At 47.6% G+C, this 19,224-nt stretch overlaps 1 protein-coding gene and 1 long non-coding RNA gene across 2 annotated transcripts; one reads left to right on the plus strand and one right to left on the minus strand.

The window, feature by feature from the left end:
* The first annotated feature begins 1,456 nt into the window (after positions 1-1,456).
* On the plus strand, positions 1,457-13,044 carry LOC135811873 (fatty acid hydroxylase domain-containing protein 2-like). The gene is made up of 5 exons (XM_065325147.1): positions 1,457-1,720; positions 4,401-4,525; positions 7,918-8,123; positions 12,427-12,704; positions 13,034-13,044. The coding sequence occupies exons 1-5, from the start codon at positions 1,558-1,560 to the stop codon at positions 13,042-13,044; spliced, it is 783 nt and encodes a 260-aa protein (XP_065181219.1). The 5' UTR covers positions 1,457-1,557.
* Positions 13,045-14,777: 1,733 nt separating this feature from the next.
* Positions 14,778-16,286, minus strand: LOC135806849 (uncharacterized). The gene is made up of 2 exons (XR_010551308.1): positions 15,793-16,286; positions 14,778-15,055 (listed from the first exon to the last, which is right to left on the minus strand). It is a non-coding gene; the product is annotated as an uncharacterized LOC135806849 (long non-coding RNA).
* Between the last annotated feature and the right edge of the window lie 2,938 nt (positions 16,287-19,224).

Below are 19,224 nucleotides of genomic sequence, written 5' to 3' on the forward strand. Positions count from 1 at the left end.
GACAGCGCTGAGCCGATGAGGTTACAACCATGAAAGCAATCATTCTAAAAGCCTGAGGCTGAGGCCTGAGGGGCCGAGGATGAACAACAATTTAAAAAAAGTCCTTCTTTCGGTATGGAGTCGGTCCGATGTCTACTCTAGTAGTAGTAGTACACTCGAAAATCTCATTTCCGCTCAGCAGGTGTGCACGTGTGTGAACGGACAGGCGCTAGGCCGACACGTAGATCTACGTCCGGCATAGTCGGCGACGTGCTGACAAACTAAAAAAACTCCTTTCCTCTGTTGCAATGCATCGTCATCGGTCTGACAGAAATTCACGATCGGACTGGCTGCAAAGTAGCACACTCGAAGTAGAAACAGCGGCTGGGTTTTTAGGCAGCGAGACCGCTTTGGAGCGTCGAGATTTTGATTGCTGTCTCTGTGGTACATGGTTGGCTTTCCGCAATCATTGGGCTTTGGCCGTTTCGGCTTCTTGCTCGGTGTGTCGGTGGGAGAGTGATTTGGAGAAAAGCGCGGCATGAGCATCAGTTCGGTTAGGGAGATCATGTCAGTCTTGACAGCGGCACGGTGGTCGTCTTCGGGACCTCCAGTCTCCTTATCACTGGGCTGCCATTTAGAATTCTCTGCATCGGTAAGCACCTGTTGCTAGCTGAGTTAGTCCGTAATGATCAGGTACCGGTATTCTGGTTTTTTTTTTAAATTATTTCAACTCATTTCTCTCCCGCATAATAATGCTATGGGCGAGCGTCATCTTCAAGTTTTGGTGATGGCGATAGTGGGGCTAGCCTAGTTTTGGTGGTCTGTGTCGTGATAGCACTCATTTCTCGTGTCGCGTCGATATGTCGTGAGAGAAAAGTAGAATCTACCGCTACTAATCGTTCACGGTAGAAAAGAACCGGCATGATCTACTGACTTGAAAGGTGTCTACCGCCACGTACTTGGAGATGGAAAACGAGCGCCCCTTACTTTTGGGGGAGGGGGTGCAGCGTGACTGCACCCCAGCCCCTTATACTAGCAGACTGCTCAGGAGACGCTCAGGGATCTGACACCTAGCTCTAACACGTACTCTCCAATGCGATAATTAAAGGTTCGCGGTTGTAGTAGGACACAAGACGTCACGAGAAACCATCATGGTGCAAACGCCAGCTCCCGCTGGAAATCACAGGGAGGCACACAGCGATGGCAGGCGAAGCAGTGGAGGCGGGGCAGAAGCAGCTAAACCGACCAAGGGTCTCCGTATCAACATTGCTAATGCGGGTCAGGCGGAGAAGAAAACACCGGAGTCTATAGTGTTTTTATATGAAAGCAAAAAAAAGCAGGAGAACGAGCTAGTACTTTAGAAGTCTGCTTTATTAGTCTCTGTGTAGGCTCCCCCTACGAACTCCTACTAGTCCTTTCTGTCTGCCTTCGTTTGTGTACCCCCCCCCCCCCAGCCCCCTGTCTGTTACCCTCCACTAGTTCTGGTCTCACAGTAGACTATCCCGGTATCATGAAACATGGAAATCGAAACACTGATGTTTGCAGCTCACCCAGGGGCTCTGTGATCATGACACTTTGATGGAGTCCGTTGTCTTATCATGCACCGCGTACCACGTGTGTTGTGTCTGTTTTCCGCAGGCCTCTGACAGAACTCTGGGATGCATCGAGTCAGTTCTGGCAGCACAGATGGAACCAGCTCTATCACGTGTGGCAGGAGGCAACGAGTTCCTTCTATCCAGCCGTGAGTGGGTTTTTAAGAACACGACGGGCCAGGGTGCTCGCCAAAGCGACATAGCGGGGCGCTGCGCCCTCCTTCACTTTTGGACCGCCCCCTTTCAAAATGAATGCACTGCCCTTCACTTCAGAGAGCGAGCGCCCCACCTTCTTATATGCATGATGAGGACACATCACATACATATAATTATAGTCAAACCTCTTTAGGACGAACACCAAGGGACCGACGGGATTTGTTCGCAATAACGGGAGTTATTCTTATCCATATCTTATCAGTGTCTGCTCTAGGATTGTAGGACAGCCGGGTACACGTGTAACTGGCGCAACCATTTCAACCGGGTCGGAACCGGGTACACATGCCCAATGATATAAAGGCAAATGGATAAGCCGCATTTAGAAAAGAGAGGACAGGAATTAGAAAATTACGAAAGAAGAAGTATCTGACACATACAAGCCATGTAGTCAGTCCTTTCAAAGTTCGAAAGTGTAAAGTACCAACCGGGTCACAGGTGACCCGGTACTATATTTTCAACCGGGTCCAAGCGCCGCCCAACCGGGTGGATTACCCGGCTCACCCGGCGCTGGAGCAGACACTGTCTTATACCCAGTGAATACACCGTGATTTATCCAATAGAGTTACAAATACTAGTTCTTCTTTTAAAGCGAAAGTTTGTTTTATCAGTGTTCTTCTCAACGAGGTTTCACTGTACATGTAGTAGCACAGCATTGTATGAGTCATTGTATGAGTCGTTGTATGAGTCATTGTATGAGTCATTGTATGAGTCATTGTATGAGTCATTGTATGAGTCATTGTTAGGCTTGTCCACAAAATGTTTTCAATTATTTTTGAATTTTGGTTGGATTTTCGCACTTTGAAATTTTTTGGAATTTGGCCCCATCAGGATTGAATTTTGGCCGTTTTGGAGAACGACAGTGATGTCACATCAGGAGAGTACATGTGCTGCTCAATATATTACCAAGTTTGACATGTGAAAACAGTACTTTCAAATACACACACCTTTGACCTTTGCCTTTTTGACACCCATCCCCGAATTCGGAAGCACACAGACACACATGATAAGAAGTTTGTGGATTTTTTGTTTTTTTTGGAACTATTGGGTACGAGTACTGTAAAAACCATGGCAACGGATCGAATTTTTTCTGCATTTTGGGGGATTTTTTGAATTTTCTTAAAACATTTTGACCGTTTTTTTCGCTTTTTGACTTTCGATTTTGGACGAAATAATTCGCATGATGTGGCCACCCTTAGTCATTGTATGAGTCATTGTATGAGTCATTGCATGAGTCATTGCATGAGTCATTGTATGAGTCATTGTATGAGTCATTGTATGAGTCATTGTATCATAGTCATCACTTACCTCTGAAAACCATAATTATTATCAATGGCGGGTTCCAGTGGCCGGTGAATAAATACATGGGATGGTCGGTTGCTTTACTGGTGTTGGTGAAAGCAGCGGCCAAAATGACGACACAAAATGGCGGTGAAATCACAAAATGTTGGGTCCTATAATGATCCCCCCCCCCATCACTTTTGTTCTGGCTATAACGTTGCGGGCATATTCCCATTCTGACCCAATGATACATGTATCAAAAATAAATAAACGTGATAACATAATAACATTTTGTCCTTCTCCCTTTTCACCATAAATAAACATGACAGTGCAATAACACCCTTTTTGAAGGCCCTAAGAGAAAAATGACCTTTGGCAGGTCTGGAGTAGTGTACTTTATACTGAACTGTACTGCAGCCAGTTATACTCTCCTAACCATGGTGTAGAGGAGGACTTTACTTTGAAATGTATTTCCCTGTATGGTGGCTAGTTTTATGACGGCGGTTCTAGTCGACTCAGCATGGCAGCTTTTTCTCGGTCGTTTTTCTGACTGATGCAGCCGGTACTGAGATATCTCTTCCAGCATGGTTCAGCTGAGCTCAGTCCTACTGGCAAAAGCTGGAACAGCGTTACGACATCAAATAGTCAGTGCAGGCAAAGAAAAGAAGATATACCTGCTCAATACCTGCTCAAGTACTTAGTAATTAGACTCGGACATTTTCTCGTGACTATCACAAGTGTAAGGATCACCGGATCACACACGCGAACAGCCACGGTCACAAAAGGACGAAGGTCAATAACTCTTAGTCTCAAGTCGAGATTCGTTGGAAAGAGAAAGAGTAAGTGTCCAAGTCAGAGCTTATCAAGGGCCTGGGTAGCTATGGAAATGAATGTACTAGAGCGCGAATCCAGCTACCCAGGCCAACGGAAGAAAAGGTTAGAAAAGGGAACAAAGGTGAGTACGAGAGTGTAAAGGTGAGTATGAGAGTAAAGGTGAGTACGAGTCTGTGAGTGCGTACGAGTGTGCGAGAGCGTACGAGTGTGCGAGTGCGTGCATATGTGAGATCGTGAACCTAACACAAGTGGAACATGGTCACATGGTAAGGATCACTAAAACAACCAGTTATGTAGCTAGAATAATACTGATCACGAGTAGCGTGGGAATGTAGCAGCTCGCGGCTACACACAGCGTCATTTACACATGAGCAGTATGGGCTTATGCAGTGAATGTGAAAATGGTTGTGTAACCGTTGCGGCATCTGGCATTGGATCTGTTTTAAAACCATTGTACAAGTAATGGTGACTGTGTTTGGTGCTATCGGGTGTGTGTTGCAGTTCTATGGAGTTCCATGGTCGCCTTCTACTGGTTGTTCAATGCATTCTTCATCTTCGTGGAGCTGACTGGAACCCCTTCGAGCATCTTGCAATATCGTATCCAGCCTAAAAAGAAGCCAGCTGTGGTCAGTTATGCTATTCTATGCGCCAGACGTTCTTTTCGGTGTGCCGCTCGGTAGTGACAGTGTGTGTGTGTGTGTGTGTGTGTGTGTGTATGAGCGCGCGCATGTGCGTACGTGTGTGCGTGTGTGTGTGTGTGCGTGTGTGCGTGTGTGTATGAGCGCGCACATGTGTGTATGTGCATGTGTGTATGAGCACGCACATGTGTGTATGCGCATGTGTGTGTGTGTGTGTGTGTGTGTGTGTGTGTGTGTGTGTGTGTGTGTGTGTGTGTGTGTGTGTGTGTGTGTGTGTGTGTGTGTGTGTGTGTGTGTGTGTGTGTGTGTGTGTGTGTGTGTGTGTGTGTGTGTGTGTGTGTGTGTGTGTGTGTGTGTGTGTGTGTGTGTGTGTGTGTGTGTGTGTGTGTGTGTGTGTGTGTGTGTGTGTGTGTGTGTGTGTGTGTGTGTGTGTGTGTGTGTGTGTGTGTGTGTGTGTGTGTGTGTGTGTGTGTGTGTGTGTGTGTGTGTGTGTGTGTGTGTGTGTGTGTGTGTGTGTGTGTGTGTGTGTGTGTGTGTGTGTGTGTGTGTGTGTGTGTGTGTGTGTGTGTGTGTGTGTGTGTGTGTGTGTGTGTGTGTGTGTGTGTGTGTGTGTGTGTGTGTGTGTGTGTGTGTGTGTGTGTGTGTGTGTGTGTGTGTGTGTGTGTGTGTGTGTGTGTGTGTGTGTGTGTGTGTGTGTGTGTGTGTGTGTGTGTGTGTGTGTGTGTGTGTGTGTGTGTGTGTGTGTGTGTGTGTGTGTGTGTGTGTGTGTGTGTGTGTGTGTGTGTGTGTGTGTGTGTGTGTGTGTGTGTGTGTGTGTGTGTGTGTGTGTGTGTGTGTGTGTGTGTGTGTGTGTGTGTGTGTGTGTGTGTGTGTGTGTGTGTGTGTGTGTGTGTGTGTGTGTGTGTGTGTGTGTGTGTGTGTGTGTGTGTGTGTGTGTGTGTGTGTGTGTGTGTGTGTGTGTGTGTGTGTGTGTGTGTGTGTGTGTGTGTGTGTGTGTGTGTGTGTGTGTGTGTGTGTGTGTGTGTGTGTGTGTGTGTGTGTGTGTGTGTGTGTGTGTGTGTGTGTGTGTGTGTGTGTGTGTGTGTGTGTGTGTGTGTGTGTGTGTGTGTGTGTGTGTGTGTGTGTGTGTGTGTGTGTGTGTGTGTGTGTGTGTGTGTGTGTGTGTGTGTGTGTGTGTGTGTGTGTGTGTGTGTGTGTGTGTGTGTGTGTGTGTGTGTGTGTGTGTGTGTGTGTGTGTGTGTGTGTGTGTGTGTGTGTGTGTGTGTGTGTGTGTGTGTGTGTGTGTGTGTGTGTGTGTGTGTGTGTGTGTGTGTGTGTGTGTGTGTGTGTGTGTGTGTGTGTGTGTGTGTGTGTGTGTGTGTGTGTGTGTGTGTGTGTGTGTGTGTGTGTGTGTGTGTGTGTGTGTGTGTGTGTGTGTGTGTGTGTGTGTGTGTGTGTGTGTGTGTGTGTGTGTGTGTGTGTGTGTGTGTGTGTGTGTGTGTGTGTGTGTGTGTGTGTGTGTGTGTGTGTGTGTGTGTGTGTGTGTGTGTGTGTGTGTGTGTGTGTGTGTGTGTGTGTGTGTGTGTGTGTGTGTGTGTGTGTGTGTGTGTGTGTGTGTGTGTGTGTGTGTGTGTGTGTGTGTGTGTGTGTGTGTGTGTGTGTGTGTGTGTGTGTGTGTGTGTGTGTGTGTGTGTGTGTGTGTGTGTGTGTGTGTGTGTGTGTGTGTGGTATGTGCAGTCGATTTCCAATCGAGAGGTTGCGGGTTCAATTCCCGACGATTATGGTCGCACACGTCTTTCTTCTCTTTCTCGGTCTCTTCCTGACTTTTCTTTCATTCTCCTGGGTGGTTACCAACAGCCAGTGTATGCCGGAGTATGTGGTGTGGTGTGTGTGTAGAAAAAAAAAGAAAAAAGAAAAAAAGAAAAAAAGAAAAAAATGGAAAAATGAAAAATAGGGATTCACTGGCCAGAAAAAGTCACTTCAATCAGCTGTGTGGTGGATACCAGGCTAAAAATAGTGGCGGTCAATTCATCAGCCTTGCAAGCTGTTGAATAGTGTAATCCCAGCACAAGTTGCTATGTCTAACATAGCTGTTCGCTATCATCGCTTCCGGGATGGGCAGGTCTGAGGTGTGTGTGTGTGTGTGTGTGTGTGTGTGTGTGTGTGTGTGCATGTTAGTGCTGTAGTACATTCTTACGCGTATGTCACGCCGGGTACTTGCTGTTGGTGTATGCGCATGCTGCTTTTGTGCGGAAAGCCCGCCTTCGCCGCTTGATTTCGTAATGTGTAATACCAAGAGTACATAACCCCCAAGAGTGTGCAACTGCCTGCACAACCTCTATGCTGTGCTGCGACGGCAGAACTTCACATCACGTGACATGGTTAAAAAAGGTTACACTGGAAAACAGTGCAAAGTGACCACAAGAGAGTTGTACCCAAAGCTGGGTTGCGTATAGGGCTGAAACGATCGTGGATTTTCACGTATCGATTACTCTTTAGCTTAACGATCGAGTAATCGATTATAATCGTTAGCAAATAGAGTCATAATTCTGTGCAAACATTACTCTGTTTCCACAAACTATGCCTTCATAATACCAACAAGTCTGCATTAGTGAAAGGGTAGCTCCGAAACATGGCAGTTTTGAAGTCAATTTAACCTCAGAACATGAACCATACCCCTGGCAACTGCATACTCCCAGCGGAAACTGATTGAAACTTCACAAAACGAGGGTTTACAGTACTTTCTGGACACAAATTTAAAAAACGCAAAATAATCGTAATCGGTAATCTAAACGATTGCTCGATCGTTAGAGTTATCAAACGAGTCGATTATTCGGTATAATCGTTTCAGCCCTAGTTGCGTACAACCCTGTATCAATCATGCACAGAGTGCAAATAATGTGACGGGTTCATCATGTTATGTGAAGTTCTGCCGTCGCAGACCCCATAGCTGGAGTTGCACACTCTTGGGGGTTATGTACTCTTGGTAATACATGTAATGGCAAATACTCAATCTGCGGACAGAACTGTTTCGTCCTTTGTGGCCTCGTCAGCGCAGCACAGAGGAAATGAGGCCGAACCTGATAGCAATGGAAATAAAAATAATGGCAAATATGTTAGTTATTTTTGGATTAATGTACAGTGCTAGTGCTGACTAGGGACATTTGATCACTTGCTAACGAACTGAGCAGCAGCGAAGGCGCTACGAACGGCTGAGAAGCGAGTGTGCTACGAACGGCTGTTTTAAGGCCCTGTTGAGCCTGGCAGAGAAAGAGCGCCGGCAGTGGTCGCACTTTGCTGGCCTGACGTGTACGTGGCATTAGAAACCAGTAGTCCAAGGTCGGACCCTGTTAGCTCAACTTCTATCAATCCTCGGTCTTTGTGTGTGTGATTCCATACAGGTGGAATGGCAGACGTTCAAGAAGTGTTTGAAGGTTGTCCTCTTAAACCAGTTGGTTGTGGGTTATAGCAGCCAACTTGCACTCTACTGGATCTTCCAAAAGCGCGGCGGATTATTTGCCGAGACCCTGCCGTCCTTCCAGCGGTGCTTGGTGGAGCTGGCAATCTCTATGTTTATCTTTGAGGTGATTTTCTTCTATTCGCACCGGTAAGGAATGATCAGCAGTGAGGTGAAGTTGCCTTGCGTGTTCACAGGAAAATAAGGTGGGGTTCATGTCATGACTTTGTCGAGCCCGCATGATCGAACAATGCTTGCACCGGTGAGATAACATGTCTGTTTATGTGTGTATTTTAGTCTTGACCGTCTTCTATATCTCAGCGGTGTGCCATTACTGTGGGCATGAGTAGTCCTAACACCAGCCGGGATGGCAACACTGCTAGGGGGTGGCTGGTCAGGCCATGCCCGGACTAACTGCTTGGCCACCAGCGCATGTTCACACGTACTACCGAGGAGCCGTTATGTGCCCCTGCCATGTCATACACAGACTGTATGAAAGACTAGGGGCATGATTGATTGGGCGAATCCCGAGCAAGTGTGCTCCGAGTGAGCGTGATCGTTTGGTCGAATCCGATCAAATCCGGAGTAGGTGTACTTGGAGTGGAATCTGACCACACCGGCCCCCACACCGGGAGTGGCCGGAGTGGAAATGGACTTTGCCGTTTTTGGATAGCTTTCACAGAATCTTTGTACGATATGCGTACATTTTGCGTACTACACCCTTGTTTTGTTCGATTGGGCCAGCGTTGCTCGGACCACACCGCCTGCTCGCACTCAATCCAGATTCGCCAATCAATGACACCCCAAGGTATGGCCGGACCAATCACACCGTGACTGTTTCCGCCTGTCCTGTATTGTGGAATTGCGTATTGAACGCCATTTGTTGAGGTGTTGACAGTCTGTAGTTCCCGTATTGCTGTGAGTACATGGGCTGCAGTTCAGCCAGCATACAACTACTCGGATATTTATTTATTTTTATTCCCGTAGCTATGCAGAAGACGTTACTTCAGTAACGTCTGGCGCTAGCCAGGGTCCACACAGCTTTAATTTGGTGTTTGTGTGTTTGTGTGTTTGTGTGTTTGTGTGTTTGTGTCACGCCTGGCGCTATCCATGTCTGACGGCAAAAAAGCATAGGATGTTATAAATTTTTCAATTCTCCTTTTTTTCGGGCATATCCTGGGATTCGAACCCGCACTATCGCCCTACATGCATTCCCCCATACACTTCGCATTCATACCCATTCTTCCAAGTTGCTTTACGTTATTATCTTGCGTTTGAAAGCCCTATTTGAATATTGCGGGCAGCTGTATGTGGCCAGCTGTGTTTGATGGTACGGTACGGTACGGGAGACGGTGTCGTATTACCCTCGATCGTACCTGTCCCGTACCTATCCCCTACCGTACCGTGCCATCAAAGACGGCTGGCCACAATGCATTATTCAAATAGGGCTTTCAAATGCAGGATCACAATGTGAAACAACTTGGAAGAATTAGTATGTATGCTAAGTGTATCGGGGGATGCATGCAGGGCGCGCGATAGTGCGGGTTCGAATCCCAGGTTATGTCTTTAAAAAAAGGATATTTTTAAAGAATTTATAACATCCCTATGCTTTTTTTTGTCTAGGTCATCAAGGCAAAAAAGCGTAGCGTAGGGCCCTGAGCTTCCAAGCTCTCTCGTTTATCGTCTCCACTTCATGGCACATAATAATACATAGCCAATACAAGAAAGGGAGGGTGAATCCAACCACGGAAAATAGCATTAAAAAAAAGAAGAAAAGGAAGGGAGGTGTCACCCTGTGTCAATAGCAGGTAGCACAATACTATTTTGACTGAAATGCATCCTTTTAAAAGCTGAGAGATACGGTGAACAGCGAATATTATAAGAGAGTTTGAGCCAAAATGTGCAAGCCATAGAGACAGGTGATTTGATCATTAGGGACAATTGAGGGGAAGGTAATGATACCTGGTGTCTTGTATTTTCTCTCTGCTGGAACCAATCATATTTCTTGAAGTGCCTGGGGATTTGCTTAAGATAAATAATTTTCTGAACGAGTGCACACAGGTGTGCTTGGCGTCTATCAGCAAGTGGAGAGGAGGCTACGAGACAGTATATATGCTTACTGTTATGCATGAGAGGGATTTTCCAAATAGCCGTTTAAAGGGGAAGTTAAGGCAAACATTAAAATTTCACCAGTTCAAGTGTAGTCTTCGGGGTGCTGAGTCGAATGGTCGTGGTCCGAGGAAGCTGAGACGCTCCCTTCCTACTTGAATCCCAATCGAACTCGCGCACCTCCACCGAAACTGGGTGACTGCGCCCTACTTGTAGATGGGGATTTGTATGCAAAATGTCACTAAAAGCGCCATTTCGTTCTTATAAAAGCACGGATGACCGCGATTGGCCCATATGTTATACTCTTTTGGACGCTGCGTCGACTGGTTTTGGTCCGAAAAGGCTGCGATGCAGCGTTCCTCCTTTATTCCCAATCGAACATGGTTGAACAAGCGGTCACGTGCTCCTGCGTACGCCAGTCACCTGGTCACCGTGCCTGCAGGGTACAACTTACTAGCCTGTTTGACCTTTTTTGGGTGCAGTCCTGTCACTCGAGTTGAACCTTGGTGTGAAAGTTGTCGCCTGCTGGCGTGGTGACCAGGTGATTTGGGCACCCAGGAGCACGTGACCGTTTGTTCAAGCATGTTCGATTGGGAATAAAGGAGGAACGCTGCATCGCAGCCTTTTCGGACCAAAACCAGTCGACGCAGCGTCCAAAAGACTACAACATATGGGCCAATCGCGGTCATCCGTGCTTTTATAAGAACGAAATGGCGCTTTTAGTGACATTTTGCATACAAATCCCCATCTAGTAGGGCGCAGTCACCCAGTTTCGGTGGAAGTGCGCGAGTTCGATTGGGATTCAAGTAGGAAGGGAGCGTCTCAGCTTTCTCGGAACAAGACCATTCGACTCAGCACCCCGAAGACTACAACTGGTGAAATTTGGTGAATTTCAAGCTTGGAAACAGCAGCTGCACTAAGACCACACCATGCTATGTCAGCTTAATCAAACGAGAGAGCTTGGAAGCTCAGGGCCCTACGCCGCTATGCGTTTTTGCCTTGATGACCTAGGCAAAAAAGCATAAAATAATATGAAATTTTTCATTTCTCCTATTTTTCAGACATAACCTGGGATTCAAACCCGCACTATCGCCCTGCATGCATCACCCGATACACTTCGCATACATACTAATTCTTCCAAGTTGCTTCACGTTATGATCTTGCATTCGAAAGCCCTATTTGAATATCGTGGCCAGCTGTTTCTGGCCAGCTGTTTTTGATGGTACGGGACGGGACAGATACGGTCGAGGGTAATACGACACCGTCTACCACCTTGATGACCTAGGCAAAAAAAAGCATAGGGATGTTTTCAATTCTCCAATTTTTTAGGCATAACCTGGGATTCGAACCCGCGCTATCGCCCTACATGCATTCCCCAATAAACTTCGCTTTCATATTCATTCTTCCAAGTTGCTTCACGTTATGATCTTGCATTTGAAAGCCCTATTTGAATATTGTGGCCAGCTGTTTGTGGCCAACTGTGTTCGATGGTATGGTACGGTACGGGACAGATACGGGATAGCGCCAGGCGTGACGCAAACACACAAACAAACAAATACCAAATTAAAGCTGTGTGGACCCTGGCTAGCGCCAGACGTTACTGAAGTAACGTCTTCTGCATAGTTACGGGAATAAAGGCAGAATATAGCATCGGTAGAATAGAATCTTGCAACTGTTTGGGAGATGGGAGATGGGAAAATGAGAGAGCAAGGCTCCAAGAGCAGAGCTGGTACGACAACGCACAGAAATCATATGTTCTGACCACGAAAGAGCAGAATCAATCACTACTCCTAGGTGTTTGTGACCACTCACCATCTCAATAGGCTGGGGAGATCCTGGGAAATACAACGCAATTTTATCTGCCAACGCACAGCCGATGATAAGGGCCTTGGTTTTGTTGAGATTGGGGGATAGGTGCCAGCGACGCATCCAGGACACGACCTTTTCTATGTCCAGCTGTAGAGATAGGTGAAGTTGCTGAAGTGATGCTTCGAATTTCATGAGTGCAGTGTCATCAGCATACAAGGAAGTATCAGGTACATCACTAGGCAAATCATTGATATATAAAATGAATAACAGAGGGCCTAATATCGAGCCCGGGCACTCCCGAAAGAACAGGTCGGGGGTTGGAGAGTGTTTCTGCTGTCTTCTCTCTTTCCCATGAGCCTCCGGATGCTGGAATATTATCTGCACAGTCGTTGTCGTTTGACAATCTACGTTCTCTCTCTCTCCCTCTCCCTCTCCTCTCCATCCTCTCTCCCCCCTCTCGTTTCTCTCTCTCTCTCTCTCTCTCTCTCTTTGTTTCTCTCCCTCTTCCTCTCTCTTTTGCTTTGTGTTTCTCTAGGGCACTTCACATTCCCTTGTGGTACAAACACATCCACAAGGTCCACCACGAGTGGACCGCACCAATCAGCATTTCTGGGCTGTACTGTCACCCGGTCGAGCATGTCATCGCCAACATATTGCCGGTAATGGCTGGTCCCGCCCTGCTCGGCTCTCACTGTATGCTGCTGCTGCTGTGGGCCTGTATCTCGCTGGCCTCCGTGTCCGTCGCACACTGTGGGGCGGCTTCCACCTGCCGTTCATGCCGTCCAACGAGTACCACGACTACCATCATGCAAAGTTAGTAGTGTAGTGTGTGCATTCTGCATTGATTGGTAGCTGTACTAATACCTTGCACATACATGGGAGGCGGTGAACGCAACAATCTGACTTGAGCCCCCCCCCCCCCCCCCACTGTACCCCTAAAAGGAAATACTCCCCCCCCCCCCCAAAAAAAACACTTCTGGCTGCATATATAAAAAACCACGTGCACAGAGAAGAATATTACTCCCTCAGTCCCTGCCCCCCCCCCCCCCAACAACAGAAAAGAAATACTCCCTGTTTCCAGCAGTCCACTTGCATACCAGTGTCATGGTTGTTGTCTCTTCTGACCATGAATGTTCCTATAGGTATTGTCTGATTCTGATCCAATGCACTACAATGCCCTCAGTTTGGTGAGTCTGCCATTCGATGATGCCGAGACCTCTGGTCAGTTGAGCCTGGCAGGCCCGGCCTACCAGCACCGTCTCACTGGTGACTCCATGCTAGCCTCATGTGCCTGGCGGTGAGTTTGTGTACCTCGTAAAAAAACTGATATTTTTTTTATGTTGGCTGCTGCTACGCAGGTTCAACCAGAACTTTGGCATGCTGGGGATCTTTGATTTTCTGTATGGCACGGACAGTCGCTTCCGTAAATCAAAGTCGTACGAGCGCCATTCCATGCTACTTGGCACCACCCCAGCCAACGTTCTGATTCCGGACGAACCGAAGAAATGCCAGTAAAAAGGTCAAGTCGGCAGTGCATGTGCGTGTGTGCACCCTCACTGCTGTTGCTAGTCTCCTCACAGTCCACCCTTGACCGTCCCATCCTCCAGTTTCAATGCTAGTATTGTCACTACTCTACATGTACGTGTATTGTAGCATACCCACCATCAATGCTAGTCACATGGCAAATTCCACTTAGGTACCGTGACTACTTCAGGCATGCCTTTGATATTATTGTTTTTATTCACATAGCTATGGGTTTTTTTGTGGCAAATTCACTAGTGCCCTAGCTCGGCCCAATCTGTGTTCTATCATGGGTGGTTAAATAACGACATCGCATTGTTCAATCTTCCAGTCCTATCAGTGACAACTCTCATATCCAATGTGCATTGTTTCCGACGGCCATCACCAAGAAGTTATGTTCTCTTTCTCACCTAGGGCCGTTCACAATTTGTTTTCCATTTCAATTTCCGCCCTTTCCACCATCCTGGAAGCATGGAGAGGGACAGTACCGGTATTATGAATATTTTTAAGTTACAAGCAGGGCATTGGCTATGTCATCACTCATCAGTACTACTTTCCAGCTGTACTGCTATGACATCACTACTACTTTCCAGCTGTCCTGCTATGACATCACTACTACTTGCTCCCAAGTCACTCTGTTTTCTGTACCCGACTACCGGTACTTAATTGTGTCACTATTCAAGGTACTTTATACTTGAAGTACTACGCTTACTTCATACAAAGTTTTGCAGTATGAAGCCTGAAATCACATGCAGTCTAGGCGTGCCTGTACGATACCGGCATGCTGACACTGCAACTTGCTGTTGGCACCACCCCCCCCCCCCCCTTGAACACTGTATGCCACTGCGCTCGTGGCAAATCCAAACTACACTAGTATCTGCTCATCCAAATCCAGAGGGCTCAGATACCCCCCCCCCCCCCCCCCCAAACGCACGTTACCATACTCTTGTGACTGCCCATGAGCACGGCCAGTGATCTCTGGGGGTATTTCCACAGAATCAGGGTCCGTGACTTTTGCCACCTCCATTTATCTACAATTCAATGTGCTGTCGTGGACTATGAAATCCGTTGAAGAGTCAAGCGGCCACTGGGCACTGGCCTTGCAGTCGTGAGCACTGCTGGTCCATTTTTACAGTGTGCACATAATCTATAGTGTGTGTACGTGCAAACAGAAGTAAGGGTGCTGGTCCCGGTCATCCCATCTGATTTCAATGTTCACAACAATACATTGTAGATCTTAACCATGGTAAATTTGATCATTACAACATTGCAGACTGCAGTGCATATTACTGATGGTAACTGTTGCAACTTACACTTAGTGACTGCATGCTTGTGGCACACGACAGTCACAAGCAACACGAGGAGTAATTATGGTTGGTAGTTATCATTACGAAGGTAAACAAGAGAATGGCCCGAGCATGCCCAGAGCAACCAGGTAAGGGCCAGCAGCCATGATGAGAGAATACCGTAGACATGCGCGAATGGAGATAATGTCGTACGAAGAAGCAGCGAGAGAGAAGAATGCAGCGACGGCATGTAAATGCAGTCTATAACAGTAACATAATGCAAAATACTGGCAGAGGTAGGATCCCGGTCATGAGCTTGGGATGAATGGGCACACTCTAGTTTGGCATGTTGTCCCGCTGAGTATGTATATACACACATAACAAACACACACACACGTGCATGCACATCCATGCCCCCCCCCCCCACACACATACATACACAAACACACGCACACAAACACGTGTGCATGTGCGCACGCACGTACACACAAACACATTGAACCTGGGACACATTGCCATGTTCAGGCAGGATAGGTCCTGTGGTCTACTGAAAAGCCGGCCACAATTGGAAACGTGGAAGGGCTGAAGTCTGTGTGCTCGGGTCGAGCCATGGCTACATTCATGATGATTTTATGACTTGGCATGATAGCACACAACGGGTATTTCTTGCTTGTCACATGAATGTTAGCAGTGCTGCTAGATTTCAATACTGGAGTAAAATATGATGTGTATCTCAAGGGTAACAGCATGCACTTTTGTATGTACAGGGTATGGCTGACACTGCAATGGCAATATACATTGCAGTATAAACATTTGTAGAGTAGAGTTTTGCAGGTTTAACTGACATAGCGGTAACTATTCTGTACAGTGACTAGTGTAAAAACAGTAGGTGAGAGTAGACATGAACACATTCAGTAAAACTGATACCACAGTAGACTGGACTAGACAGTACATGTAGTTCAGTTGATCATTATATCTACATAGTAACACAACACTGTGTGTGTCATAGACAATCTGTATACATCATGTCTATACAAGTGATGTCACAGTGTTGTGATCAATGACAGGTAGTGTGCTGTTGGAGTATCTCTTACTGCAGTAGCTGCTTGAAATGATCCCTGTCCAGTGCTGGTCACTTTCACCAATCTCAACTGCTAAACACTATCCAGTAGAGATCTTCAGAAGCTCACCTAGCCCTGTAGAATGTACAACGGCGAGAGTGCACATACACATGCACACACACCACACACACACACACGCACACACACGCACACACCCAAACACACGCCACCACACCCACACACATCCCAAACAACACACACAGGAAGAATCAACCATTTACTTGAAGCTCTGGATATAGAATTCGTCTTATGGATTGCATGTGTTGATGATATAATTAAGAATGAAGTCATTGTTATAATAATCATTTCTCATAATGACATCATGACTGGAATCTACAGGCAGTGATACACATTCTGAATAACATCAAGCTGTAAAACAGGTGACCGTCTAGCAGGATACGTTGCACACATACTACAGAAGCGACATTCCCTGCTAGGGATTTCCTGACACATTGTACCATTTGTTTTCCCCACGTACACCCCCCCCCCCCCCCACATACCCACCTCTTGTCCACACTCACCCACATCCACACCCCTTGTCCCTCGAAAACACACACACCCCTTGTCCCTCATAAACACCCCCCTCCCCACACACACACACATACATGCCCCTTGTCCCTCACAAACACACACACACACACACACACACACCTTGTGACGCTTGTCCACGCACACACACACCTTGTGACGCTTGTCCACGCACACGCCCCTTGTCCCTCACAAACACACTCACAACCCCACAAGTATACACAGAAGCAAGCACACCCGCCTCCACGCACACACACGTACTAAGTCTTGTTGCTCACTGCCAAAACTGGTCACGTGAGTCTCCCCGGGAGAAGGGAGAGAGACTCAGGCTGCGTTTACACGACAACGCACGGCCAGTTTTCCGTTTTCAGTCCCGCATTTCTTCTTTCGTTTTCGTGCGTTTACATGATCAAAGCTGATCCGAGGTGGTCTCCGTTTGTATCGTTTTCGAGCGTCTACACGAGCAAAGGATCCGCAAAAGTTCGTCATGTGCCAAGTGTTGTCGTGGAAGCACCAATCACACTCAAGGAATAGTTGAAAACAGGCCACAAAACAACACTCGTCACATGACGAAAATTGTAAAAACAATTTTTTGGATTGCCGGATATCCGGATCCGTGTGAACAGCCGAAAACGAAACAAGCGTGACGGAAAACGAGGCCAGCATACTGTTTCGACTGTTTACACACTCAAATTTATCCGGCAGAACATTTCCGTTTTCAAATTCTTCCACCTTGGCCAGCGTTTTGGTTTTCTTCCGTTTTGGTGTACAACTTTTACATTTTGCTTTTCGTACCGTGTAAATGAACCATGCATCCGAAAGGATTTTGTTGCGTTTTCACCCCCAGCGTTGTCGTGTACACGCAGCCTCAAAAGGAATCTTGGAAAGAGGAATCAATTGGCTATTTGAACTGCTCAATGGCAGACACCCCCTGAAACCCCCAAAACTCTGGGTGCACTTGGAAAATGCCTCATTTCTCGTTGGCGGACGTAGGAAAGAAGCGCGAAATGTAGTTCTTTTTTGTCTTACTTTTGCATGACGTAACATTTGCTGCTCGCAAATGCGAGATATTAGGAGCATGCGCTCCGGCTGCGGCACTCTTTTTCTTCTTGCTTTGCAAGTGTAGTGCCCATGCCCGCCCGCCCTAGTGAATGGTTATCTTGTTGAGTCGTTTGGATATTTCCGGTGTGCTCAGATTGCAGACGGCAATAATCTTGATGATCTAGTTGAGTTGCTTTAAGCTGTTTATTATTGTCGCCGTTACTCGGTTGACAATATATTTGCTTGCTGTTGCTGCTGTCCCCGCAGAGGCTGTTTGTTGTTGCTGTGTGCGTGTGTATGTGTGTGTGTATGTGAGTGAGGTGTGTTAGGGGTGGGAGCATGTATGGTGTGGCTGCACACAGGAGTGAGAAAGAGAGTAAAAAAGAATGATCCCACTTATGGGCTCACCACACCTCAGTAAGTGGGTGAGGCCAAGGCGCAGAAAAAGGATTGATGGCATCAGGGTATCCGTCCCGGGATCCAACACACACACACACACACACAGACTCCGGGTCGCTAATCCTCATACTTCGAAGTATATACAAACAAGCAGTTCATGTGTTTCTCATTGAGCGAGACGAAGACGAGAAGAGGCATGAGGGTTTGTGACGGGATAAGTGACTTTGCCTTTTGAATCGACTCTGGCAATTGCGACATTTTATTGGAACTTGTCTGTTTAGCTGGTCACAGGTTGACACAGTGCAAGACCAATTTGAGTGGCAGCAGGCTATGTTGAATGAATACGACCAGCTTACAAACTGGCCAGGGAGATAGGCAGTGAAGTGAGCAAGCGCGTATTCGCTCGACAAAAAAGATATCGCCAACACCAGTGCCCATACATGCAGCCACACACGCGCACACACACACACACACACACACACACACACACACACACACACACACACACACGCACGGGTGTAAGTGCTCTCAAGCACATACACACACTGAAAGACTCCCGCCTGTTCTATCAACCCATCGTTACAATGTCACATTGGACCCAGAATGGGTCATACAGAGGGACAGTAGGAATATACTGTGTGGGATCCTACAGAAAATCAAAGGTCTTGTGTGAGCACCCCCCCCCCCCCCCCCCCCCCCCTCCGCCTCCGCCTCCTGCCATGGACTCATCGGTAGTTCACGTAATACTGAGCACTACCATACAAGTACAGCCCCCCATGCACATACACACATACACACACATACACACACATACAACCCCCATCCCCCCCCCCCCCACCCACACATACGCACCCCCCCCCCCCCACACACACAGACATATCCGCACCCCCCCCCCCCCCCCTGCTGGTCCTGCGATGGACTCTCGGCAGTTCACTCGAAGGGCCCGTAGGACAGTCAGGTAATTCACCTGCTGATGGTGCTGCATGGCGGTCGTCGCTGCACCGCGCTCCCAGTAGGGTCCGGCCTGCTGGCGGTGAGCGGCAATACGGATCCAAGTAGAGCGAGGAGAGGCTGGGTGGCATTGTCGACGGCAGTGGATGCGGCACGTTGAACTTCCAACCGAAAATCAAAGTCCACGAACTCACCTCTCTAGATCTCTGGATACAGATTACGATCGTCAGGCTCGCGCCTGCTGTTGCAGTGTTGGTGCTGCGTGGCGGCCATCGCTGCGTTCCCAGTAGGCGGGCGGCGGAGCCAGGTAGAGTGAGGAGCTCCGGAGAGGCTGAATGCCGGTAGGTGACGACGACATTGTTTCAAGGTACAAACAAGGGTCGCTGAGATCGGAATTTGAAGCGTGGAGGTACTTCAGGAAACTTGATGCTGGCGCAAGCTAAAAGTCCACAGTCGACGGTCCACTGTAGACGACGACATTGTTTC

The sequence above is a fragment of the Sycon ciliatum genome, chromosome 1 (assembly GCF_964019385.1).
Source record: "Sycon ciliatum chromosome 1, ocSycCili1.1, whole genome shotgun sequence".
Classification (NCBI taxonomy): domain Eukaryota; kingdom Metazoa; phylum Porifera; class Calcarea; order Leucosolenida; family Sycettidae; genus Sycon; species Sycon ciliatum.